General features: G+C 57.0%; 10 protein-coding genes across 10 annotated transcripts; 5 read left to right on the top strand and 5 right to left on the bottom strand.

Annotated features, from left to right (window-relative positions):
• Positions 1 to 424: 424 nt before the first annotated feature.
• On the bottom strand, positions 425 to 2,424 carry SLS55_008177 (uncharacterized protein; the record flags this gene model as incomplete). Its single annotated transcript, XM_066779591.1, has 3 exons — positions 425 to 995; positions 1,059 to 1,664; positions 2,078 to 2,424. 3 exons carry the CDS (start codon positions 2,422 to 2,424, stop codon positions 425 to 427), a joined length of 1,524 nt encoding a protein of 507 aa, XP_066630395.1.
• A 560-nt stretch (positions 2,425 to 2,984) lies between these two features.
• Positions 2,985 to 4,393, top strand: TIF1 (translation initiation factor eIF4A; the record flags this gene model as incomplete). Its single annotated transcript, XM_066779590.1, has 4 exons — positions 2,985 to 3,018; positions 3,129 to 3,272; positions 3,325 to 4,326; positions 4,383 to 4,393. The coding sequence occupies 4 exons, from the start codon at positions 2,985 to 2,987 to the stop codon at positions 4,391 to 4,393; spliced, it is 1,191 nt and encodes a 396-aa protein (XP_066630394.1).
• Positions 4,394 to 5,777: 1,384 nt separating this feature from the next.
• Positions 5,778 to 6,491, top strand: SLS55_008175 (uncharacterized protein; the record flags this gene model as incomplete). Its single annotated transcript, XM_066779589.1, has 1 exon — positions 5,778 to 6,491. One exon carries the CDS (start codon positions 5,778 to 5,780, stop codon positions 6,489 to 6,491), a length of 714 nt encoding a protein of 237 aa, XP_066630393.1.
• A 719-nt stretch (positions 6,492 to 7,210) lies between these two features.
• SLS55_008174 (uncharacterized protein) lies at positions 7,211 to 8,206 on the bottom strand (the record flags this gene model as incomplete). The annotated part of the gene is made up of 4 exons (XM_066779588.1): positions 7,211 to 7,632; positions 7,693 to 7,904; positions 7,988 to 8,013; positions 8,168 to 8,206. 4 exons carry the CDS (start codon positions 8,204 to 8,206, stop codon positions 7,211 to 7,213), a joined length of 699 nt encoding a protein of 232 aa, XP_066630392.1.
• A 3,585-nt stretch (positions 8,207 to 11,791) lies between these two features.
• On the bottom strand, positions 11,792 to 13,069 carry SLS55_008173 (uncharacterized protein; the record flags this gene model as incomplete). Its single annotated transcript, XM_066779587.1, has 4 exons — positions 11,792 to 11,935; positions 11,994 to 12,479; positions 12,917 to 12,924; positions 13,063 to 13,069. 4 exons carry the CDS (start codon positions 13,067 to 13,069, stop codon positions 11,792 to 11,794), a joined length of 645 nt encoding a protein of 214 aa, XP_066630391.1.
• A 207-nt stretch (positions 13,070 to 13,276) lies between these two features.
• Positions 13,277 to 14,087, bottom strand: CYP3 (Peptidyl-prolyl cis-trans isomerase H; the record flags this gene model as incomplete). Its single annotated transcript, XM_066779586.1, has 4 exons — positions 13,277 to 13,468; positions 13,519 to 13,656; positions 13,715 to 13,860; positions 14,021 to 14,087. The coding sequence occupies 4 exons, from the start codon at positions 14,085 to 14,087 to the stop codon at positions 13,277 to 13,279; spliced, it is 543 nt and encodes a 180-aa protein (XP_066630390.1).
• A 2,334-nt stretch (positions 14,088 to 16,421) lies between these two features.
• COQ6_2 (putative ubiquinone biosynthesis monooxygenase) lies at positions 16,422 to 18,058 on the top strand (the record flags this gene model as incomplete). Its single annotated transcript, XM_066779585.1, has 2 exons — positions 16,422 to 16,515; positions 17,892 to 18,058. 2 exons carry the CDS (start codon positions 16,422 to 16,424, stop codon positions 18,056 to 18,058), a joined length of 261 nt encoding a protein of 86 aa, XP_066630389.1.
• A 41-nt stretch (positions 18,059 to 18,099) lies between these two features.
• Positions 18,100 to 19,281, top strand: COQ6_1 (putative ubiquinone biosynthesis monooxygenase; the record flags this gene model as incomplete). The annotated part of the gene is made up of 1 exon (XM_066779584.1): positions 18,100 to 19,281. The coding sequence occupies one exon, from the start codon at positions 18,100 to 18,102 to the stop codon at positions 19,279 to 19,281; it is 1,182 nt and encodes a 393-aa protein (XP_066630388.1).
• A 724-nt stretch (positions 19,282 to 20,005) lies between these two features.
• HTS1 (Cytoplasmic and mitochondrial histidine tRNA synthetase) lies at positions 20,006 to 21,630 on the bottom strand (the record flags this gene model as incomplete). The annotated part of the gene is made up of 2 exons (XM_066779583.1): positions 20,006 to 20,962; positions 21,019 to 21,630. The coding sequence occupies 2 exons, from the start codon at positions 21,628 to 21,630 to the stop codon at positions 20,006 to 20,008; spliced, it is 1,569 nt and encodes a 522-aa protein (XP_066630387.1).
• Positions 21,631 to 21,980: 350 nt separating this feature from the next.
• On the top strand, positions 21,981 to 24,521 carry VPS33 (Vacuolar protein-sorting-associated protein 33; the record flags this gene model as incomplete). Its single annotated transcript, XM_066779582.1, has 4 exons — positions 21,981 to 22,058; positions 22,127 to 22,322; positions 22,651 to 22,862; positions 22,914 to 24,521. The coding sequence occupies 4 exons, from the start codon at positions 21,981 to 21,983 to the stop codon at positions 24,519 to 24,521; spliced, it is 2,094 nt and encodes a 697-aa protein (XP_066630386.1).
• Between the last annotated feature and the right edge of the window lie 522 nt (positions 24,522 to 25,043).

Below are 25,043 nucleotides of genomic sequence, written 5' to 3'. Positions count from 1 at the left end.
TCGTACCATTCGCCGCATTGCCTGCCGGGCCAGCGTCCAGCAGCGCCGGCATCCGTGGCACCGCAGCTGAGCTCCCACCGCGCCCATCGCCGCCAACGGCCGACGGGGGTTCGGCGCACAAGCCCAGGCCAGCCGCAACTCGCCCACACCGCGGCCCTTCGCAGGCGCAAACACTGCCTGCCAGCCCTCGCACCTGCTGCCTCCGTCGCTGCCTTGGGGTCTTGTGCGAGCTGATCATCAATGCTGCACCACGCCCTCGCTGGTTTCAGCTACCAGGTCATATAATTATGATCCACTGCTCCATTGTTTCACGCCCGAAGGCAGCTGCTCTGACTCGCGCCAGGGCTCAGGCACCGAACTGCTACGCTCTGACAGGCCGCTGCGCCTGGCGCGAGACTGCTCGGTGCACTGCGACGCTCCAGATTCAAGGAATCTCGTCGTCTTCATCACCACCAAACCCAAACGTGAATCCACCCTGGTTCTCGCTCTCCACCGCTGCGCCGCCCCTGACTAGCTCCTGCCACTTGCCCCGCCCCCTGGGTTTCCCCTTCTTCTCCAATTCCTGCATGCCCTGCTCCAGAAGTGCCGGCTCCCTCTCTCCCAGCTTCTGGACAAACAGCCCATACGGATCCGTGACATCGTCCTTGAACCCGCTGGCCTGCTCGGCCTGATCTCTCAGAAATCCTAGAACATCAGCTAACTTTGCTCGCGGGACGAAATTTTGCGTCAATGCAATGCTCTCCTCGAGGTTCAGCACAAGGTGGAACCACCCTGATGGAACGTAGAGAACTTCGCCGGCCGAGCAGATTCCTTCTCGGCAGCCGGGAGTGGCGCGAGCGATCGCGTGGAAAGACAAAAGATATTCCGCAATGCTGAGTGGTGCCGTAATCTCCGACGAGTCTTCCGATAGAAGGACTCCCGGAGGCGGAGGCAGGTTGGCGGACGAAGGGAACATGAGCCAGTACTTGGAACCTGTCAGGACGGCATTCCACGCACTGTTACGATTAAATCAGACTTTGAGTGCACAGCTGGCAGGTGAGTCATGAAGGATTGCCTACCTTGTGGCATTCGGATCCTTGTGGAATGTGCTTCCACTTCTTGCCGGTCCCATTATCATCCACCGGCAATCCGGACGTTGATTGCCTAGCACTGCAAAGAGATCCTCGCCAAAGCACGCGGGCGCCCAGTACGCAGCGCCCTCCTTGTTCTTGCCAACCGTGATTTTCATCTTTTCCGCGAAGCTGCGGTCGAAAAGATAGAGAGGGCTCTCGTCAGTGCTGCTGTTCATGTAATTAACGTAGGTTTCAAGAGGCCAGTCGACGGCTTCCGCACGGAACGGCACATTAGCGTAGTTCTCAAGCAGATATTGCGTCGTCCACTCTCCAAAGACAGGCCATTCTTTGACCGGCCCAGTGAGGATAAACGGTTTACTTGTCCACTTTGTAGAGAATTCTTCATGTGTTAGATCAGTCATGCGGGGAATCGCATTCTCGAGCGGGATCCTTGATGTGAACGGCTTGAGCGAAGTGTATGTGCATTGAAACGGACGGTAGAGCACGTCAGAAAACAAGCCGGAGCAGTCAATGTGAGCTTCACGAGACTCGGGCATAGATAGGTAAGTAGAGCGCCACGAGCCACGCCATTGGAAATCGGTTTTCTTCGACCTGCGATTTGTTTAGTAAAAATGCGGTCGTACTGTATGCTGGGCAAGAGTAGGGGTTGGTGTCTGTAGGGGAATAGTTTTGGTCAACAGGAACAGTCATAAAAGCCGTGATACGCAGAGTAAACAGCGCTTGTCAGACTCTCGTAGCAATGACTTGTCCACTGTGACTCGAATAGTTACTTGTGCGCAAGCTGTTGGGATGAATCATAGTTCATCATCTAGGCGCGTGCTCGAGTGGCGCAGCGCTGCGGGTACCAGCTGACCAGTGCCGTTAAGAGCCTTGGTTGGCTATCGTGTTGGTGACGGAAAGGGAAGGGGCATGGGGTCTTCAAGGTTTGCTGCCCGTGGCTTGAAAGGAAAGCATTACAGAACAAAAGAAGCGATTGTGGAAGGAGACAATACTACACAACTTACTCAGTGAACAGAGCCCTCCACAGCTCATCGAACCTCGTAAAGGCATACAGGACCTTGCAGGTGCCTCCCAGACGAACGAGGGCGGCGGCATCCAAGCATTCAAGAAACCGCGCCAAGAGCTCGTCTGGTAGCATGGAAAAGGACCCTGCCTTGGCCTTCAGGTTGAATTTTGCCGTCAGAGCATTGCCCGCTGGTTTAATGCCGAGAGGGTGTGGGGGGATGACAGCAGTCTCGTCGGCGGCAGCGTCGCTGCGCGGGACTACCTCGACTGCATCGAGTCGCAGCCTTTTTGTCGGGCGCGGCAATGACGCATCGGTTGTGGCGGTTGCTGTGTAGGAAGGCGCCATTGTTCGTCAGGTGAAGGGGGAGCGCGCAGGCCGAAAGCGGGTAAAGGATATTTTTTCTTCGGTGTGCAGACCAGACACCACCCCTGGCAACGCGCGAGGCAGCGGCGGCAACGACTCCGAGCGGGTGGCGAGCGTGCGACGCAGCGGGCGGCAACTTCTATGACTGGATCGCGCGCCTCTGCAAAGCTTGCAAGCGCCTGAGCCTGAGTAAGCCCGGGCGTGCAGCGCGGCCAGGCGTGAACCTTGGGGCGCGCAAACGTTGCCGCATGCCCTCCGCGCTAGCGCCTCGCTAATTGGCTGCCCGCCTCTCTACAAAAACTTTTAACGACTGTCCGCCCGCCCTCCTCCACCCTCCATCAAACACACACATCCAACCACACGAACAACCACTAGATATCCACACGACTCTCACTCTCGAGAGTCCGGTATCTAGCTTCAAACGTCCCACGAGTTTCGCACGCCCGCGGCCCTTTCCGCCCGCCCCTACGTTCGCGTAGCCCCGCCAAACCACTTTTCGATCACAGCGCAACGCCTGTGATCCTTCAACACCGACCGCAAACATGGCTGACAAGGGTCTTGAGGAGGTTCCTGAGGGTACGTCCATCACGGCGGGCGCTCCGTGAGCACGCGCTCGCGGCTGCGCACTACCGCCGCACGTCCAACCATGTTGCGGTTACGCATACTTACGGTCGCCACGTCTGCAGGTCAGATCGAGTCCAACTACGATGAGACGACCGACTCCTTCGACTCGATGAACCTCAAGGCTGAGCTCCTCCGCGGTGTCTATGCCTACGGTTTCGAGCGCCCGTCTGCCATCCAGCAGCGCGCTATCATGCCCGTCATCAAGGGTGAGGTACCCCGCAATCCACTTCACCAGGGCGCAACACTGATACAGAACAGGCCACGACGTGATTGCGCAGGCCCAGTCCGGTACTGGCAAGACCGCCACCTTCTCCATCTCCGTCCTCCAGAAGCTCGACGCCAACATCAAGGAGTGCCAGGCCCTCATCCTCGCCCCCACCCGTGAGCTGGCTCAGCAGATCCAGAAGGTCGTCGTCGCCATCGGCGACTTCATGAACATTGAGTGCCACGCCTGTATCGGCGGTACCAGCGTTCGTGAGGACATGAAGGCCCTTCAGTCCGGTGTCCAGGTCGTCGTCGGTACCCCTGGCCGTGTCCACGACATGATCCAGCGCCGTGTCCTGAAGACGGATGCCATGAAGATGTTCGTCCTCGACGAGGCCGACGAGATGCTTTCCCGCGGTTTCACCGAGCAGATCTACGACATCTTCCAGCTTCTGCCCCAGTCCACCCAGGTCGTCCTCCTGTCTGCCACCATGCCCCAGGACGTCCTCGAGGTCACGACCAAGTTCATGCGCGACCCCGTCCGCATTCTCGTCAAGAAGGCCGAACTCACCCTCGAGGGTATTAAGCAGTTCTACATTGCTGTCGAGAAGGAGGACTGGAAGCTGGACACCCTGTCGGATCTGTACGAGACGGTCACCATCACCCAGGCCGTCATCTTCTGCAACACCCGCAGAAAGGTCGACTGGCTCACCGACAAGCTCACTGCCCGTGACTTCACTGTCTCGGCCATGCACGGCGACATGGACCAGACCCAGCGTGACGTCATCATGAAGGAGTTCCGCTCTGGTTCTTCCCGTGTCCTGATCGCCACCGATCTTCTGGCCCGTGGTATCGACGTGCAGCAGGTCTCCCTGGTCATCAACTACGACCTGCCCGCCAACCGCGAGAACTACATTCACCGTATCGGTCGTGGTGGTCGTTTCGGCCGTAAGGGTGTTGCCATCAACTTCGTCACCGCCGACGATGTCCGCATGATGCGTGAGATCGAGCAGTTCTACAGCACCCAGATCGAGGAGATGCCCATGAACGTTGCTGGTATGTTTCCCCCGCTGCATGATGCAAGGCAATGGATGACTGACTTTGCGCTACAGATCTCATTTAAACGATTTCTTCACGATTGTAGACTACGATCCCTTATGACGACGGTTTTGGTGATTCCCCTTTTTCATTGAGGCACTCGTCAAAAGGGCGCGGTGGTCTTTCGGAGCGGCTCGGGAGCTGCCCAAAAAAAGCTGAGACCTTGGGGCCGGAAGTCTTTGCATCTCGGCGTTAGTGCTTCGTGTCAAAATGCTTTTCTCATCAAAACGGTTGCAGTTTAGAAAAGGCGAGTCGTCAGTTGATGAATTTTTCCTACGACCTAAGCTTTCTTTACATCGGCTCTGGCTTTGTATGTAGGGATCGCTTATGTATGGTCGTCTTAGCGCGTTTGTGGATGTCTGTCCACGAGTGGACGTGCTTGAGATGACGATAATGCTTTCCTTTTTCCTTAATAGATGGTTCCAATTTCAACTTGGCTACTTAGTGATAAGCGTGCTGCGTGTGAAGCGCGAGCACATGACGCGTTGTGCAATTCCACTGAACCGGTCAGGCCCTCAGCCCATCATGCGATTTCTTAAAGGAATGCTTCAGTCAGTATACATTCACATGTCACGGCTACGTGCCTGCTGGTTGGCCGGCATGCGCGGGGTGTGACTGCCAGGATGGGAAATCACGGTTGCGCCTCCCACTTATGTTTGCTTGCCTTCACCCAGCTCCCTTTCCCGCCAATCATTCTCCATCTGCACCTTCACCCAGCTCATAGCCGCACCTTCGAAATACCTGATCTACCTCAACTGACACCAACCTTGTTGCTCGACGCCTCACCTCACTCCACTCGCTGTGTCCGGCTCTGAGGTTTGGTTACCCACTCAAGTCCCACAGCGTTCGCTCGTCGACATACAAGTCAGCATCTCATTCGGCAGTTGTTGCCTGACCCGAACTTCGCCGAACTGTTTATGTGGGTCGGACTTCCAGTCCTTCGGGGCGCCCATCGTTTACTAGCTCGCCCTCAGCAGAGACTCCGTCTCGCACTCAGGCTTCTCGTCTGGCTCGGGCGTCTTTTGTGGGTCTGCCTCAGGTTACTCCTTACCTTGACCACCTGGCGGGTCGTCATTGTCATCGAACAAGTTTTCCTCGTCGCCCAGTGGATCATCATCCAAGTCCAGATTGTGTGGGTCTGCTTGAAGATTTGGAGGTGCCAGTTCTCCATCCACCGCGCGCAGTGGAAGCTCCAAAGAGCGCACAAGAAGAAAGCAGAAGCTCGCGAGAGGGCTATGCAAGGGCATCGGGCTGTCAAGGAGGGACGCTCTTCGTCTCCAAAGTGTGAATCACGGCGACACGGCGTGGACCCTCCGGCTGCTCTCTATTAAGCGTGTCACACAGCCTCGTACCGACCGGCCACTCGTTTCTGCCGCGACTGCCACAATACCCTGATCCGCTGAACCAAAATGGCCTCTTCTTCTGAGGAAGGGAGGATTCTCCTCTATTACCAACAGACCAAGAGAGAACACCAATATCTCAAGAAAAAGACAGAGCAGTTCACCGAGTCGTTAAGAAAGGTCGATGCCATGTACGAAGCTATGCTGGAAAACGAGCTGCGAATGAACGATATGAACGAGAAGCTCGCGGTACTCACTGAAGATAACAATGCTATGAAAGAACTTTTCAAAAAGATGGGTACGGATGAGCGTGGACGGGCTGAGAAAACATCTCAGGAATTGCAGAGCCTCTCCCACAGAGTCTTGCGTATTGAAACCCTGGAGAAGGAGCATGGTACCCGCATCCATAACAACGGCACTCTCCTCCGCGATATCCAATACAAGCTCGCACAGCTCGAGAACGCGGTGGGGGATTTGTCAAAGTTCAAGGGCAAGGTGACCAAACATCCCGATCATCCAGAGATCGGTCGGCTGGCGAAAGAAGTCGAGTCACTGCGAGGGTTGCTGTACGACCAGAACACGAGCATAAAGAAGCTCGGGCAGGATTTTGACGAAACAAAAGAAGCCATTCAACAGGGCGGCAGAGGGATTTCACAAGCAACAGCACAAACAAGAGAACGTGATACACAGCCAAGACCGAGGCCAGAGCCAGAGACGCAGGGCACCGCACGACCGCAGACACCCACACCTCCTGCGGTGAAAAAGCCCGTCAAAAGAAGGTGAGTTATTAGCAGGGATGCATATTGCTGTGAGGGCTAATGGGGGTTTGCCCAACTAGCCAAGCAGTACATAGTACAAGGTTATCGAAGAGACAGACTATCATCTCACCGAAGGGGTCGGAGAAACCAACTCTATCATACATGAATCCAGAACCAGCACAGCCGCCATCTCTTGAACTAGAGACAGGTTCCCAGGGGCTTTCGATGGTACGGGCATCAAGACATACAGATACTCCCGTCCCTGGGAGGTCGCGAGTACCAAAGGAACGAACGCCAATCTCCAAAGCGCCTACTCGAAGATCGCAGCGAGTAAGTGAGAGGAACAAGAGGCAGACGCCTCAGATGAAGGCGGCGTTGGGCGGCGACGGAGATGCAGGACCGGCACGTCAGCCCAGTCAGAGGCCCTTGATGGTTCACATGAATCAGTCATACCCGCACATTCAAGGGCTGCCACGATCATCCGAATGCAGTGATGTAATAGGTTCCAGATCGGGGACGGAGCAGCGTGCAACGTCGAGACTCACGGTTCGGAAGGCCGATCGGGAACATCAACATGCAGCGGCAGAGAGTTCGGCGCAGGATGAGAAGCAGGCGCGCAAGCCACCTGTTCTGGTTCCTCAGCCTCGGAAAAGAAAGAAGCGCGAGCTGCCACCGATGAAGCCCTTACCACCGTACGAAGAATGAGAAGGCATGATGTATTTTAGTTTCTGGCGTTTTGGGGATTTATGTTTCCTTGAACTCATAGAGGCCTTCGCGATCCTTGACGTCCACGTCCAAAGTGGCCAGCTCCTTGTCGCCATAGCTGAGAGCAGCCTTCATGATGTCGCCGGTGGCGACGGGACCCACGCCCTTGGGGGTGCCGGTAAGAACAATGTCACCCTTCTCAAGCTTCATGACCCTGCTGATATCGGCCAGGATGCGCGGGATGCGGAACAGCATCAGGTCGGTGTTGTCGGACTGCTGGACCTTGCCGTTGACGGAGAGGGTCAGGTGGGCGTTGTGCGGGTCGGGGATGGCGGACTTGGGGACGGGGCCGGCGAGGGGGAGGAAGGTGTCGAAGCCCTTTGCTATGGACCACGGGAGACCCTTCTTCTTTGCTTCGTCCTGCACGTTGCGGGCGGTCATGTCGATGGCGAGGAGGTAGGCTGGGGGGGTTTTTTTTTTTAGCACAGTCGGCATGATACCACACATATATACACGCATACCTTCAATCGAGTCCAAGGCGCCCTGCTCGTCGTCGGGGTGCAGGTCCCGCAGCGTCTTGCCCATGACCAGGCCCAGCTCGACCTCGTAGTGCATGGAGGTGCCGCGCGGCCGCAGCAGCGGGCCCTCGCCGGGCAGGAGGATGGACGACGGCGGCTTCATGAAGAAGAAGGGCTGCTTGGGCCGCTGGTTGTTTAGTTCCTTGATGTGGTCGCTGCCGCATGTTGGTCAATTGGTTCAATTGGCTTCGGACGGTGCGAAAGTGGGATGGGTTTATGGGGAGGGGAGCGAGCGTACGCATAGTTGCGGCCGATACACATGACCTGTTTATAATCGCGTATGGGTTAACAGAGTGTCCACGGTTGTCTCGGGAAAGCTCAATGGCTTGCTGCGCGCGGAGGACGGGGGGAGTTTGGCGCGACGCGACGCAACGCGCGCGCAATGTAGCTGCTGGGACGGCAGTGATACGGTACATACCTTGCGGCAGTTGTTTCTGATGGCATTGAGGGTAGCCATGGTGTTGGGAAGCTTCCAAGTTTCTTCTCCGCCGCTGCTCGAACGAGGGTATTGGAGTTGGTGTTGAGTGGTGAGCGGGCTCGGAGCTGTACCGTCGTTCCCCGCCAACGGAGATTCGGAGATTCGGGTTGATGAGGGCGTGGGCCGGTACCTAGATAGCTACGTGCACGGGCCTAAGCGACGAGAAGGAGAGGGTCTTTTTCCCTGTAGCTGGAGAATCTCGAGATGTTGTAATGCAATAAATATCTCGGTGTTGAGAGAGGTTGGGCAGATCGTCAAGATACCGGGATACTTCCCGAATGAAGCTACGGGCTGCCATCCGATACTATGCTCGGGCCGGACGTACTTGACAGCGACCATTCATAGCTAACGGCATGATGTCATATTCATTCAAAAATTCGTTGATATATCAAGGGGTTCCCGCGCGAAATCTCACAGATTTGCACGGGACAATGTTGACAAGCAAAGTAGAATCAACAAAAACAATGTCCACAATAAGTAAAACCATCATCAATTCTCCCAGCCGGGTAGTTGGCATTAAGCGCCGCACTGCCTCTGACAGAAGTCTGCCTTGGAAACAGCCTGATCCATATACGGACGATAATACAATGGAGCGGATGTTACACAAGCTCAGCCCGGTCAGCCTGATTGCACGTATATAAATGTCCTGCACCTCAGCCCGCTCCCTCAAGGCCAACAGCCTTGCTCGCAATCCTAAGAACACATCATCTCCATCGTTTCATTTGCCGCACTCTTCTAATTTCCCACCAAAGCACAGCATGGCCGAGGTCGTTGGTCTCATCGCAAGCGTCGCCACGCTCGCCGAGGTTGCCATCAGACTCCAGAAGCTGATAAGCAGGCTACGCGATTCGCCGGATGAGCTTCTCGCTCTCTCGAACGAGGTTGCTGATTTGAGATTCCTCTTCACCGATGTCGAGCGGGTGATTCGGGGCCACCCGGACTCTCAGGCTAGATTCTCAAGGACACTAGATGAGGCTCGATGCCGAATCAAAGACGTTGATTCATTCCTCCAAAAAGTTGAGATTGTGGATGTGAAGCTCGTGGATCGAATGATCTGGCTCCGCTACAAACCCAAAGTCTGTCGCCACCAGTCGGCTCTCCGGGAAACGAGACTTCAAATGACCGCTTTACTTGGAGTGGAGACGATGTCAGTGCCCTTGATCATCACTAAAAGCACAACGGGATTGCCTTCTGATATAGGTTCACTACAGATCGGCACTTCAGAGAGTCGAGAACCTCGTAGAGACTGTCCAACTCACAGTATCTACTTCGGCTCAGATGGTCCAAAATACACACAACACTGTTCTCACCAGCATGAGCCTACTGGGTACCATTGCTGGGCAAAATCAAACCAAGCCATCGACACCGACAGCCCCAATATCCTACGGCACTGTGGCTTTGACGCGCCGTGCCAGCGTGCAGCAGAAAGTCACCTGTAAATGCAAATGCCACCGAAGGTCTCAAAGTCTCTACCTGAGCAACCAATTCTTGGGGTCTCTCTTCATCGGATACAGAAACATCCCTTTCTTATCGACCCGGTGCTCCGAAGACCTTTGCCGGGAAACGTGTAAAAATCGGTCAACCGAGGCGTCGGCAACATACTACTTCCCGACCTCAGTGATGGGCAAAGCCCTGAATCTCGCCTTCGCTTCAAGTTTGTTCTCGGGCCCCTCGCTCTCTTTGACCCTTTGCAATATCAGAGAGTACGATTCACCCTGGTTCGTATGTGCAGAAAGGGGGGACATTGAAGGGCTCAAGTCACATTTAGAGTCAGGTTCTGCTCGGCTCACAGATGTGGATGGAGCTGGTGAAACATCACTACAAGTAAGACCATCCGATTTGGTGCGCAGAAGCGTCTTTTGGGCATCATACACCGCTTCTCTCCCTGGAAGCCGACTAATATCCGTGAAATACCCAGAGGGCGTACAGGAAAAACAGGCTCTACACTTGTCGGTGGCTACTGCAAGCTGGTGCCGATCCGTGCCATGTTTCCAACTTCGGCTTGTAGGTATTCATCCTGACCTTATATACCCGTTCTTACATGTATAGTTCTTTCGAAGAGCTGCTGCGTATACTGTACGTACGAGAGCCTAGGCCTGAAATGGAAAACCTGATCTACATGATCAATACATCTCCAGAGGAGGAATGGGGACTTTCTGAAATACACAAGACAATACTCGGGATGAGTGCCATGCCTTTATCGAGGAGTATACTGGACCCGGGTTCAAACATCGATGCAACAGATACGTACGGAAGAACCGCTCTCTGGTGGACAGCGTTTCTTAACGATGGCGAGTCCATGAAGACGCTTCTTGCGCATGGTGCGGATCCACAAATCAAGGATGACCATCTGGGTAGCACACCTCTTCACTGGGCAGCTTATAAGGCTTCTTCGAGCGACATACTGGACTGTTGATCCGACACGGCGCAGACGCGACTGCAGTTATGAAGTGGAAATATACAATCCTCCACATGCTAAGCTACAACAAACGGAAAACATTCTGGAGTGACGGTTCTCAAGGCGGCATTGTAAGACTGATGAAGCACTCCAACCATCTCGGCCACCTCTTGAACTCACAGGATTGTGCTGGTGACACTGCCTTGATGGTCGCGGTTCAAAAGAGCAATCACTACGCCGTCAGATCTTTGCTTGAGTGCGGCGCTGACTACACGATGACGAGAAAATCCGGAAGTGGCTTATTGCACCAGGCCGCTTTCAAAGCTGATGTGGCGACTCTGAACGTGTTGGCGGCGCATGGACTTCCAGGAATCGATATCAACCACCGATATCGCTCCGGAGAGACAGCCCTTAACCACTTTGAATCATGGAAAGAGCACAGGACACAAGAAGAGATCGAAGCATTCTACCACATGTGGAGCGAAGTAGCTATGGAAGCAACAGGTACAAGCGGAACTAGTTTTCTGGCTGGTTCCGTTGGCATGTTTGGTGATGACAGAGAACCCGTCGGGGACGGGCAGCAAGAGAAAGAGGATATCGGGAGTTCAAGTGAAGCGAGCAGAAAGGAAGAAGGGGAAGGTGCAAGCATGTCGGGCAGTGGAGATAAGGACAAGGACGAGTGTGAAGACCTGTTTGTGGATGCTCTGGAGGGTTGAGCTCAATGGTCCCATACCTACGTTAGCTCTATAATGGACTGCAAAAGGTCTTACTCATCCGTCGCCCGCGAATGGTGCTGCACTTTTCTCGCACGAGCAGTTGAGATTAGTGCCCGGACGTCAATGCAATCATGAAAATAGTACATAGACGTAAACTTATAATATAATAACATAGGATGTGGGTTTCTTGCACAACAGGCTTGAGGAATATGAATTTTCGTAGCTCACTGTGGCTCTGTTGTTGATCCGTCCATAATCACATTCCTGATATATGGCTAGGCCTTAGCTGACTAGCAGATATCTGATATATGCCTCATTCATCATGGTGTCGCAGAGAACTCTTAATTTGCATCATGCCATCATCCTTCATTCAATCTCGTAAAAGCCGAGAAACTCGACAGAGCCGGCTGTCCAAAATTCTTGTACATGAAAGGAGACACCCGGTTGAATTTACAAGAACTTGCTGGCCAGGCCCATTAAGCCGCTGGGCTTGCTGCCACCGGAGCCGCCACCGCTGGTGTCAGACTTCAGGTACATCTTCAAAGCCATCTGGGCAGCCTGCTGGACGGCACCCTGCTTGCTAGCGCTCGAATCCTGCAAAATTTGTTAGCAACCACTAGTTCCGGGTAAGTCGGGACCTGGATCCACCCACCGTCTTGCCCTGAGCGCTCTGCTCGTCGAAAAGCTTGCTCGCCTGGGCCATGGCCAGGCCGAGGAACTCGCTCTTGCTGCTCTTGCCGCCGCCGGAGCTGCTGTTGAACAGCTTAAGCGCCTGCATGGCCGCGGCGGCGCCGAGGTTGCCCTCGGTGGCCTGGCTCTCGTGGCTACCCCCGCCGTAGAACTTCTTGTGCTGGTTGACGGCGTCGTCCTCGTCCAGGTCCTCGTCCTTCAGGCTCTGCTTCTTGCCCGATAGCAGGCCGAGCGCGGTGCTGAACAGCGAGCTGTCGCCGCTGCCCTCGGCGTGCGTCGCCGCGTGCCGCTCCGCCTGGCGGTAGTCTTCGTCGTCCGAGTCGTCGTAGCGGTGGCCACTGCCGCCGTGGCCGCCCTCGGAGTAGCCGTAGTTGCCACCGCCTCCGCCGCCGTAGTATTCGTCACGGGCGCCGCCGCGGGTGGACTCGTCGTTGTAAGACATGATGGTCTATCGCCGGGGAATCTTGTTAGTCATTGAGCTGTGATGGGGTGTGATACTTCAAGCTGAGAAGTTTGATGAAAGGGAAGTAGGATTAGGGGGGTCGCTGCGGGGTAGCTTCGTGCATGGGTGTTGCGGAGGTGCAGGCGGCGAAAGCTTGGAGGGGTAGGTAGCAGTTGGCGGGGTGAGGGGCACTCACAGGGTGATCAAAGGTGGAGATGGCGCAGAGCTGGTGATGAAGAAGGGTGGTTGGACTTTCAATGGGAAGAGGGCGAGAGGGCGAGAGAGGGAGTGTGTTTGGAGTCTCTCAGACGATGATGTGTTCCGTTGCTACGGGCTGCCTGATCGACAACGTGGGTAGGTAGCGGGGCTGCAGTCTGTGTACGGCGCGCGCAGTCGGGCCATGACGCAGCCGCGCGTGGCTCGTGCCAAGTCCGGTGCGTCACTTGCAGCGCTGGGCGTGTGCCGCACCGGAGTCTGTTGTTATGCATACCTTCACACTGTGCGCTGATTTGTGCATCGCGATATAGTTGCGGAGATATACTCGCTGCTCCATCGAATTGGGTTATGCCTTTGCTGCTCCTCTGGCGACCGGCCATGGATGCTGCCTGCTTCAACCAGTAACCAGTGCGCTTCCCCAGCCTCTCCTCCGCCTAGAGCCAATCGTGCAATGATCGTCACGGCTATGGTGCCGGCTGCAGGGCTGAGGGAGGGTCCGGTGCCGCTCCCCGGTCAGAATGAGCATGGTGCTTGCCGTGTGCATGGGGACTGTCGTGTATCTCCATACTCAGCGGCCTGAGGTGGCGTTACATCTCTCCGCATTGCGCAATCACCACGTCCTGCGTCGGCTTCTCCCGCTGCGTGCGCGTGTTTTCAATCTTCTTGACCACGTCCATGCCCTCGACCACCTGCCCGAAGACGACGTGCTTGTTGTTCAAGAACGGCGTGGGCACTGTGGTGATGAAGAACTGGCTCCCGTTGGTGTCGGGGCCCGAGTTCTGCAAGTGACTCGTCAGTTCCGTCGTGCGGTGATGCAATCCTGACTTACCGCCATGCTCAGCAGGCCCTCGCGGTCATGCTTCAGGTTGAAATTCTCGTCGGCGAACGCACGGGTGCCGTAGATGCACGTCGATCCAGTGCCGTCACCGTTGAGGAAGTCACCACCCTGGATCATGAATTCCTTGATCTGCGTGGTTGCGGTCAGCAAAACAGGAATCCGTACGCGCTCGTGCGAGGCTGCTCACCACACGGTGGAACTTGCAACCCTTGTAGCCCTGCGGCCGGCCATGTTGGTTCTTGGTCTCGCCGGTGCAAAACTGCCGGTAGTTCTCAGCAGTGCGGGGGACCACGTCTTTGAACAGCTCCATCTTCACCCGGCCGAGGGGCTCGCCTGTGCCACGTCCGTGTCAGCATGTCTGGGCGGCCTGCCGTCTCTCTGCGCGTGAAATTGGGCGGGAACCGGGGGCGGAGCAGGGCACAAAGGCAGTGATGAGACATTGGTGTTGGAGGTTGAGATTATGCATGTTTGCAAGGCAGAACAGGATCCTTACCACCGAGGGTGATGTCGAAGAAAACGACGGGGTTGTCGGGGTGCCTCTTCTGCACGGGACTGGCCATGTTGGTGGTGGTGGTGGTGGCTGTGTCGTGTATGGGCGCGCGGAAAGCGGAAGGTCTCTAACAGCGGGCTGTTCCTGGGGCGGCAACCAATGCAGGGCGGCCGGCGCGATTCGACGGCAGCAGCGGAGGAGGCTGATAGCACGCGGGAGCAGACTCGGTGGTTCGGTGGATTGGGAATCTTTTCGGCGGCACCTGCGTTGAAGATGCGTCGATGTGCATCGCGAGGGCCCGGGCGCATGGAGGCCCCCGTCCGCTCGCATCATCCTCAGTGTCGCAAGTTGACGGCGCACACGAGCGAGCGGGCTGCCTGACGACGACAGCACTGCAGTTTCAGCAGCCGCTTACTCTGCGCATGCCCCCGGGGAAGACGCCCAGGCGTAATTTTCACGCGGCCGCCCGCGCGCTGATCTTCGCCGCTCGCAGTGCGCCCATCGGCTCCATCGCCGCAGCCCTTGTGCCCCAGGCCCAGCAGCCGCGCCTCCGCTTTCCAACTACTTGACTACGCCGGCCCCCGCCCACGCCCACGCCCTCTCTCTTTCTCCTCCCACCCACGGCGCGCATGCCGATCACCCTGCCGCGACACGTTCTCCTCTCCGTCCGGCCTCGGCCTGGCTATATTTTCGCTCTCTCCGTAGCGCAGCCTATCGCGTCGCATTCCTGTGTCGCCACTGTCGCTGTCGCTGTCGCTTATCGCTAACCCGCCTGCGCCCGCGACAGCAGAAGCAGTCCAGCCGTCACCACTCGTGCTAGCCTTCCGGATCCTGCCACTCCGCGCCACTGTCCCCCAGTGCCCCGTCTGGCCTCTCGGCTGCCCAGTCCCCGCTTAACCTGCTGGGGCCTTGATCCGATCGCCAACCGGTGATCTGCGCCGTACCACGACATTGTGACCGGCATCGTCCCTATTGTCAGCGCAAGGACCGACTCCGACCAACCCCTCGTTCGCACACCTTACTATATGGTCGCGCGATACCTAGCGACTCCCCTATAGGGCCTTCTTCTCGCTACTTGACGGCGCTTGCCTTATGTGTCGCGACCGTTGGCTATCATGAGTTCGCCGACAACTTCGTCAACCTTCGCCGCCACCACCACCTCGAACAGCAATGGAAGCAGTAGCAGCAGTGGCGGTGGCGGTCCCACCAACTCGCCTCTCCTCTTCTTTGTCGCCCTCGGCTTTGGTGTCGTCTTTACGAATCTATGGTGAGCCGCCAGCGCGGCCCGATGTCGGGCTTGGTTGTCGCAGTCCTTGTTCATGGACCGGCCCATTGGAGGCGAGGCTGATGCTTTCATTACAGGATTATTGTCGGCGTCAAGTACTGCTTCCGCTACAACCAGCGGAGCCGTCTCGCCAGACAAGCCGGCGGCGATGCGGAGATCGACCTTTCTGCGATGCAGCAGCCACCCCGTCGTCGCAGAAGGGAAAAGAAACTGATGACAATGGATGAGGTCAATGAACGCTTCCCATTGATGAAATACAAAATGTGGCGCGCCTCCCGGGAACGCGAAGGTCTATCCACCGCCGGTGGAATATCTGCGGCCCCCAGCCGGCCCACGAGCGTAAAGAACGCCGAGGGAGTTGTTACTGCCGCTGGCGAGAGTCGTGGATCCGAGGACATGGAGAAAAGGATTTCTCAACCACCTGCGGACCAGCCCATGCCGTCTTCTGCCGATGCACCCACTACGTCGAACGAACAACAGCCGGAACCAAATCAACTGACTTCTGCCGAGAAAAATCTGGAACTGGAGAAATGCAAAACCGTTGCGAGTACTGTGGAAGAGCCTAATAAAGAACGCCGGGAATCGGTTCACGACGAGGACGATGATGACGACGACGATCCTATCAGGACCGCCACACCGCCAGAGCTTCTGCAGAGCCCTGGCGATACTTGCGCCATTTGCCTTGAGGAACTCGAAGATGACGATGATGTCCGCGGTCTCAAGTGCGGCCATGCGTTCCATGCTGGATGTCTTGACCCGTGGCTTACTAGCCGTCGCGCATGTTGTCCGCTGTGCAAGGCGGATTACTACGTTCCCAAGCCTAAGCCTGAGGGCGAGCAAAACACCGAAAACACTGGTCGGCGGGCTCAAGGCCTCAGGATGCCTCAGGCTCCCCAATCGGTCTGGATTGGAACTCGATCTGCTTTGCCTGGCCGCGGCGGTCGCTCCATGGTCTTTGCCCGGTCCGGTGACGACGACTCCCGCCGAACCCGTCGGATGCGTGGAGCCGGCCACACAGACTCTCATCAAACACGGGAACGGTCTCAGCAGCAGAATCAACAGCCATCGACAGAGGGCGGCACTGGAATTGGCGCAAGGATAAGGAGTCTTCGTCCAACGATGCCGACTATTCGCAACCCGTTCGCTCGTGGTCAGCAGAATGCCGGCAGTGACGGCAACTCCACCGGACCGTCACCAGGCCAGTTGGAGGCAGGTACGAGGTGATGTAGCTGATCACACCTCATGCATCTACACGGTCCATGGCAAAAGTTCCGGGCATCTTGCAGCTCAGCTGGTCCTCTGGCACTATGCATGTCAATGTCTTGCTTCAAGAGCCCTTGACATCACATTTCCCCCCGAATTACTTCTTCACGACATTCACGGCTCATCCTTTCTCTCTGTACTACTCACGAGCTGTTTCAAGGGCTTATCAGTCCCCACTCCGTTAGCGCGCGTCCTTCTCCGATATTCGGCACGACGGGCCCACAACGGTTGCATTTAGTTATGGTGTGGTTTGCTTTTCCTTTTCTACGGACTATCTGCACTTGCATGGCCGGATTCTCTCTTTAGTCGTTGGCGAAGGTTATGGGTTTATGGGGTTCAGCTTTCATCTTCTTTCGAGCGGGGTTCATGTTCTTCGCAACTAGATACCCACTTCAGCACTCTCCTCCCTCGGCAGCCCTGGCGTGGTGCAGCCCTACGACAAGCTTGCCGTAGCGCGCACCAAGGCTGCTCTCAGAAATGAATTGAAGCAAGATTGCGCGTCATGCAGTCACCAGCCAGGCTTATTTCCAGTGCTGCGCAGCATTGAGGGAGCGGAGTATCGAAGAATATGAGATGGCGATGGGGTGGGATGGTACGGAGTGATGGGTTCAACATGAGGAAAAACGGTACCAGGGTCTGGGGTCAACGTGGCAGCAAGTGGGTAAGGATTTTTGCTTTTGGGGGCTTTTTTCACTACGCTTCATGTGCATATAGATCGACGCGGAAAGGGAGTAATGGGCTTGTCAATGCAGTGCCAAGTAACATTTTGTATTTCTCGGCGGCTGCATTGGGAAGATCGTCAGGGGCGCCGCGTAACAAACTTGACTCGTATCTGCGTTCGGAAATCGACTGGTGGTGTTGAGGCGCACCACAAGGCCGAGCCGGGACTAGCGGCGATCGACACCCGGACGCACTTCTCCACGGCCCGGCTTTTTGGCCGCCGCCCTGGCCTGACGTCTTTGGCGGGCGCGACCGGCTGTGCACGAGCTACACCACAACCGAATCCGACGAGCTTCGAGCCTTGCGCCCTCGACCGCACCAAGCAAAGCGCGACCCTCGCGCGCTGCCCCATTGGCCTCCGCCCACCATGCAAGCCCGCACTGCTTCCTGGGTCTGCAATTCCTGCCGCCGAACCTCCCGCCTCTCGCTCCATCTCACCCGCCGCCGGACGTATGCGACGGTAGGGACCAAGCCGGAGATATACGATGTTGTATGTGTAGGTGGAGGTCCAGCAGGCCTGAGCCTGCTCAACGGACTGCGTAGGGCCACGATGCCATCCACGGCTTCTGCAATTGGGCATGCTGATTGCTGATGCTGTTCGCGCAGGCTCGTCGCCGGTCACGTCAGGTCTGAAGATCGCTTTGATCGAGGGCTTGGATCTTGAGAAGGGAAAGCTGAGGGATGCTTCGCCAACGCATTTCGCGAACCGGTGCAGCTCGTTGACGCCGGCGTCGGTACAGAACTTGATAGGTACGCTACTGCGAGAGATGTAGAGGCCGATTCTGGTGGCCAATGGCTCATACCACTTGCAGAAATGGGGGCATGGTCCCACATCGACCAATCCCGTGTCCAGCCCTACCAGGAGATGCAAGTATGGGACGGAGTCAGCGATGCACGCATCTCCTTCGACTGGGCAGAGGTCGGCCGCCAGCCGAACCAGCCTACGACCATTGCCTACATGATCGAAAATGCCAACCTGACCACTGGTCTCCTCAAGCGCCTATCCGAGCTGGGCGGGGTCAGAACTTTCTCACCCACACGCGTCGAATCCATCCAATTGGGCACAGACTCTCCTGGTGATCTAGACCTGAGCTCCTGGCCCGTCGTGACCCTCAGCGACGGTCAGACCCTCGCAGCCCGCCTCCTCGTCGGCGCCGATGGCGCCAACAGTCCCGTCCGGGCGTTCGCCGGCATCCATAGCCGTGGCTGGGACTATGGACGCCACGGTGTGGTCGCAACTCTAAACCTGGAGGGTCCCGGCTGGGGCGGGCCGGAGCACAAGATTGCCTACCAGCGCTTCCTCCCGACCGGCCCCGTCGCCATGCTCCCCTTGCCCGGCAACATGGCCTCGCTCGTCTGGTCCACTGTCCCCGAGCGCGCCGCTCTCCTGCGCTCTTTGTCTCCCGCCGACTTCACCGCCATGGTCAACGCGGCCTTCCGCCTGACCCCCGCCGACCTCGACTACCTGCACGCCATCCCCGATGGGCAGGCCGAGGAGGTGGCGTGGCGCTTGCCGCACGCTGCCGCTGCCAGTAGCACCAACCCCCAAACCGCCCCACATCTCCCGATGACCGTGACGGCGGTGCAGGACAAGAGCGTCGCCGGTTTCCCCCTCAAGCTCCGCCACGCCGACACGTACATCGGCGAGCGCATCGCTCTCGTCGGCGACGCCGCCCACACCATTCACCCGCTCGCGGGCCAAGGCCTCAACCAGGGCCAAGGCGACGCCGCCAGCCTCGTCCGTACCGTCGCCGCCGCCTCGCGCGCCGGCATGGACGTTGGCGCCCAGCTCTCCCTCGAGCCGTACGTCGCCGACCGCTACCAGGCCAACAACGCGCTGCTCGGTGTCTGCGACAAGCTGCACAAGCTGTACAGCGTCGGCTCGGGACCGGTCGTCGGCCTGCGGAGCTTGGGCTTGAGGGCGGTGGATGGGCTCGGGGCCGTCAAGGGGTTGTTCATGAGGGCGGCGGCGGGGAACGGGAAGGTGGTGCGGTAGAAATCTGACAGACGGACGTTGAGTGATAACGGCGGTCGTCATATGCCTGTGTACCAATCGATGCTTTAAAGTGAACCGAACGATGGAACTGGTATACTTACTGTGGTTGCTTGTTGAGGTTGCTCGGTAAAAGCTTCAGTAAGTTGCTTAGTAGATAACCTATAAGCCCCTGTAGGCAGCTCAAATAGGCGCTTATCTATAGTGATATCCGTATAGTGATATCTGTTTTATAGTGACGTAGCTTATCGTTGGCATATATCTATTGCAATGTATTAGCTATTCTAATAGACTGGTATTTCATTAGGCGTTTCCAAGTCATCGGTCTATAGCGGACAACATATCAACATGCTATCAAGTTAAACCTGCTTCCCAAATATTTGCCGTACAGCCAGCAGCATTAGGGATCGCATCAATTGCGCACTCAATATTCTTCTCTCGCTAGACATGTGACCGCTTTTCCTTGCCTAGTCTTTCTGTTCTACTTTGCTTTTCTAGCCCGCAGCTATATTTTCCACTTCTTCATTCGTAAAATCCGTCACGTTCTTTTCCCTTTTCCCCCTTCATTGCCATATTCCCAGCAAAATGCGCCCGTTGTCTTTTACGCCATGCTCGATGCCTTACTCCACGTTGCCACGCTACATGTATAGCTTAAGGCTATAGTCCGTTTTTGCAACAGCTCCTTGCCATGCTTGACAAACACACAAGTACGTCTCTCGCTCACCCGTTAGTGAACGCTGGCCGCGCCCATCTTCTCCGTGACCTCACTCGCGGCGTTGAAGTCGGCCAGCCTCTTTTTGACCTCGTCGACCATGTTGCTCTTCTCGATGAGCACGCCGTCCTTCTCAGGGTGGCCGTCGGGCAAGCCCATCTGCTTGATCTTGACTTTGCCGTCCTTGAGCTCGTCCTCGCCGAGGATAATGGCGAAGGGCACGCCACCGGCTTCAGCCTGCTTGAATTGCTGGGGCAGCTTAGGCTTGACCTTCCAGCTGAACTCGGCCTTGATGCCGGCCTCCCACAAGGTGCGCGAGACATCCATGCGCTCGGGCAGCAGGCCAGTGAAGCCCTTGCCACCGAAGGCCATGACGAAGACGTCGATCTCGGTAAGGCGGACGGCGGCGGCCGTCTTCTCGGCCTCCATGCGCGCCTTGGTGATGCTGAAGATGCGCTCGACGCCGAAGGATATGCCAACGCAGGGGATCTGCGTCTTCCCGCTGAACATGCCGACGAGCTCATCGTAGCGGCCGCCCGCGGCGACGGAGCCGACACCGACGGACGGGTCGTCAGAACGGTCGTCGTCGGCGGAGCTGCTGGCCTTCTTCTTCTTGCTCGACTTCTGTGTGTTCTGCGCCTCCGGGGCCGCGCCGGGCGCAGAGGCGGGCGCGGAGCCCTCGGTGATGACTTCGTAGATGACGCCGGTGTAGTAGTCGAGGCCGCGGGCCAGCGACATGTCGAAGGAGATCTTAGGCATGACGTTGAAGATGTTGAGGTAGTTGAAGAGGAGGGCCATGTCATCCAAGCCCTTCTTGGCCGACTCGTTGGCTGTCAGCGTCTCGTTGGCCTGCAGCTTCGCCAGCAGGTCTTCGCCGCCCTTCTGGTTTACGTATTCACCAATCTTGTCCGCGACGACGGGATCGAGGCCCTTGTCCTCGGTCATTTCCCTGCGAACTTCGTCCCAGGGTTGCTGTTGCAGGACCCGTTAGAATGTTTTGGGATTGCTTCAACTTAATCTTGACCTACCTTGTCCAGCTTGTCGACCGCGCTAGAAATGGTACGGATTTTGTCGGTGGGCACACCGCAGACGGCAAAGATGCCATCGAGGATCTTGCGGTGGTTGATCTTAATAGTGTAGCGGCCATTCCAGCCCAGGTCCTCGAAAATCTCGGTGGTGATGCGGAGGATCTCAGCGTCGGGGAGCATAGGGTCGTAGGTGCCGGCAATGTCGAAGTCGCACTGGTAGAATTCACGCATGCGGCCCTTGGTCATGGCGGGCTGGTCGCGACGGTAGACCTTGGCGATGTGGTAGCGCTTGATGCTCTGCACGCTCGAGTTCATGGCCAGCCAGCGGGCGAAGGGCACGGTCAGGTCGTAGCGCAGGGAGCACAGCTCGCCGCCCTGGTCGGCCAGGTCGTAGATCAACTTGCTGTCCTCGCCATATTTGCCGGACAGAATCTCCTTCAGCTCGAAGACAGGGGTGTCAATTGTGACGGCGCCGTGGCGCTTGAAGACGTTGGTGATGGAGCTGAAGATCTTGTCGCGGATGACCATGTCCTTGCCCTCCCAGTCCTTGGTGCCCTTGGGGACCTTCAGCTGGAAGCCGCCGCCCTTCTTCTCTTCCTTATCTTTGGCCATTGTGGTGTCGCAGCGGCGGGGCTGCGGGGAGCAGGAAAATTGGCGGGGAAAAGTGGTGCGCAGCAGCGGGCGGACTCGAGCAGGATTGGAGCGGAGTGACGGCGCAGCGGCGGTCGCGAGGGCGCGGCAGAAATTCGACATGCACGGGCTGCGGTCGGTGGAGGGGCAGTCGAGCGGGGGATTTTGACTCACTATCAAAAAGACTCATCCATGACGGCAGTCGCGATGAGCCGACCTCTCTCTTGGCGCATGCACGGACCCGGGCGGTAGAGGCAGGCGCACGCGTCCAAGCTCCAGGCGCACCACCAACCACACCAAACAACCTCGCTCGTCCATGTGGTTTGGCCATCATGGCCCCGCAGGCTGCCATCCAGGCCGCTGACATCTCCGATGCCGCCCGCAGGAGCTTGCTGCTGCTGCTTGAAGGCGTAAGTAAGACTCCCTACCACGCGCATCTCCGATGCAACACACGTGCTGATGACTCCGGCTGTTCCAGATCCGCGGCAAGAAAAACATCGTCTTCGAGAAGGCCTTGTCTGGTCCGCTCAATTTACTTCTTAAATTCTCAACGCTCCAGGAGTACGGCGTGGACAAGCCTTTCTTCTTGGAGACCGGCAACGTCGACTCTACCCAGCGCAATGTTGTCTTCATCGCCCGAGGGGACAGGGCCAAGACCGTTCTCGCCATAGCCGGTATGTGTGTGTGGATCTGCAAGCAGTAAGAATGCTTCTCGTAACTTCTGCCCCGTCATCCTTCTCATTTACCACGGGAACAAAAGAGGTTACGACGAGGCAGCCTACTCGTCGTAATCAGTCGTTTCCCTATATGGATCATGATTATGCACACTTCTTCCGAACCCTCGGAGCGGGAACCAATTAGCCAAGTAGACATACATCCGTGTCTGCCTGGTCAGTCGCTTCCCAAAAGCGGTGCTGTATCACAAGCATAACCACAGGCTCTCCTGTCTGATGCATCAACGGGCGGAGGGTACGAATTGTAATGCTGACATATCTGTTACAGAGCAAATCAAAAAGCTCCGACACAATGGCATAGTCGAACATGAATTCTCCGTGTTCTGGGTGCCCCGAAGAACCCTTGTATCCGACCAGGTTCTGGAGGAAGCCGGTGTGCTAGGCGAGGTCAGTGTGGCAGAATGGCCGTTGAATTTCGTGCCTTTGTCCGATGATCTACTTTCCTTGGAGCTGGAGGACTCAATATCAGATCTCTACGTGGTAAGAATACGCATCACAGTCCTTGAATATCCCATCTGACGGTCACTATAGCGCAAGGATCCCACTCCCACATATCTGGCAGCGAGAGCTCTCATGCAGCTGCAACAGCAGCATGGCCTCTTCCCCCGTATAGTGGGCAAGGGCGACAATGCGCGCCGACTAGCGGATCTCCTCGTCCGTATGCGCACCGAAGTCGTGGCTGGCTCGGGGTCAACAACAGAGTCACCGTTGGGACTGACCCCTAGCAATGTCCTGGAGAGCTTGATCATCATCGATCGAGAAGTTGACTTTCCCACGGCCCTCATGACCCAGTTGACCTATGAAGGTCTTCTGGATGAAGAGTTCCATATTCAGTCCAATCAAATCGAGGTTGACTCCTCCGTCGTTGGGGCTGCAGGCGCAGGCACGTCACAAGGCGGCGCCTCGTCTTCTGCTGCTCCTTTAAGACGCAAAATCCCGCTTGAACCCTCAGATACCCTTTACAGCACTCTCCGAGATACTAATTTCGCAACCGTTGGCCCGCTGCTCAACAAGGTGGCGCGACGTCTCCAGTCGTCATACGAGAACCGCAACATCCAGCAGAAGTCGACTGCGGAGCTCCGTGACTTTGTCTCGAAGCTCCCAGGCTTTCAACAGGAACAAGCCTCCCTCAAACTTCATACCAATCTCGCCGAGGAGATCATCAAGCAGACCCGCTCGGACATCTTCTCACGCATACTCGAAGTCCAGCAAAACTTGGCCGCCGGCGCAGACCCCAGCAGTCAACATGACAACATCGAGGAGCTAATGTCACGCGGTGTCAAGATTGAGACCATCTTGCGCCTGCTCTGTCTCGAGAGTTGCCTGCACGGCGGCATCAGACCGCGCGATCTGGAGAACTTCAAGCGCGCCGTCCTCCACGGCTACGGGCACCAGCACCTCCTGACGCTCACCTCTCTGGAGAAAGCCGGCCTCCTCGTGCCCCGCAGCGGCGGTCTGGGCGTTGGCGCGAACCTGGGCGGCGTGGGCGTAGGTGTGGGCGTGGGCGGGGGCAGCGCCGCCAGCCGGGCGAACGCGGTGACCAACTACAACTCGGTGCGGCGGTCGCTGTCGCTGATCGTCGACGAGGTCAACGAGGCCGAGCCCGACGACGTCGCGTACGTCTTTTCCGGCTATGCGCCGTTGTCGGTGCGCCTCGTCCAGTGCGTACTGCAAAAGGACTACATCAACGCCCTGGCGTCCGCCCGGCCCGCCCCCGGCGCCAACGCCGCGCAAGCCGCCCAACAGCAACAGCAGCAGCAGCAGCAGCAGATGTCCGGTTCCGCCCTCGCCAACGCCCAGGGCTGGCGCCCGTTCGAGGACACGCTCCGCTACATCCGCGGCGCCACCGTCGACGAGGTGCAGGCCGGCGAGGAAAAGGCCGTGCGCGCGCGCCAGCTGCTCAACGGCCATCACCACGGCAGCAATGGCATCAGCGCCCCCGGCGAAGGCAAGACCGTCGTCGTCTTCTTCCTGGGCGGCGTCACGAGGGCGGAGGCGTCAGCCCTCCGCTTCGTGGCCAAGTCTTTGGCCGAGGAGGGACGGGGAAGGAGGCTGATTGTGGCTACGACGAGCGTCATCAATGGCGACAAGGTTGTGGGTAGCGCTGTGGAGAAGGGGTCGCTGGGTGCGCATGTTTGAGTGATGGGTAGTGGGGGGCGAGGGAAGTGAGTCTTTCTCAGGACTGTGGAGATGTGTGAATAATGAGAAATTTTCGTACTACTTTCGCTGTGGTGATGAAGGCAATACCGCATCCCCCAATCAAATCGTTCATTGGCCCATCCATCTGCTGTGCAAGAAGATGAAAGTAGGCAAACCCAAACAATGGGATAAATTGAGACGGGGAAAGGGAACATCCACTGGCTGATGGTTGCAAGAGCCTCGTACCAGAACCCTAGGCTTTCCTTGCGCGGGGAGTCTGACACATATATATGAATGTAGATAGGGGTTCCAAATAACGCAAAAGCATCTAGACAAGGGCTTCATTTGTCCGTATAAGTAGAGTGGACAAACTTAACTGCACTCACTTTACCCTCGGAACAATTAAGTTACCGTGGTACCCTCCTGGCGAACAGAAGAGCCAGTGGTGGAAACTATGTGGTTCCGCACGGTGCTGAGTGCTTATTAGCGCTCACCGCAGCATATGCGTATTGATCACAGCCG

Source organism: Diplodia seriata (assembly GCF_021436955.1).
Source record: "Diplodia seriata strain FDS-637 chromosome Unknown scaffold_8, whole genome shotgun sequence".
Taxonomy (NCBI): domain Eukaryota; kingdom Fungi; phylum Ascomycota; class Dothideomycetes; order Botryosphaeriales; family Botryosphaeriaceae; genus Diplodia; species Diplodia seriata.
This window is presented reverse-complemented; position numbering and strand designations above follow the sequence as displayed.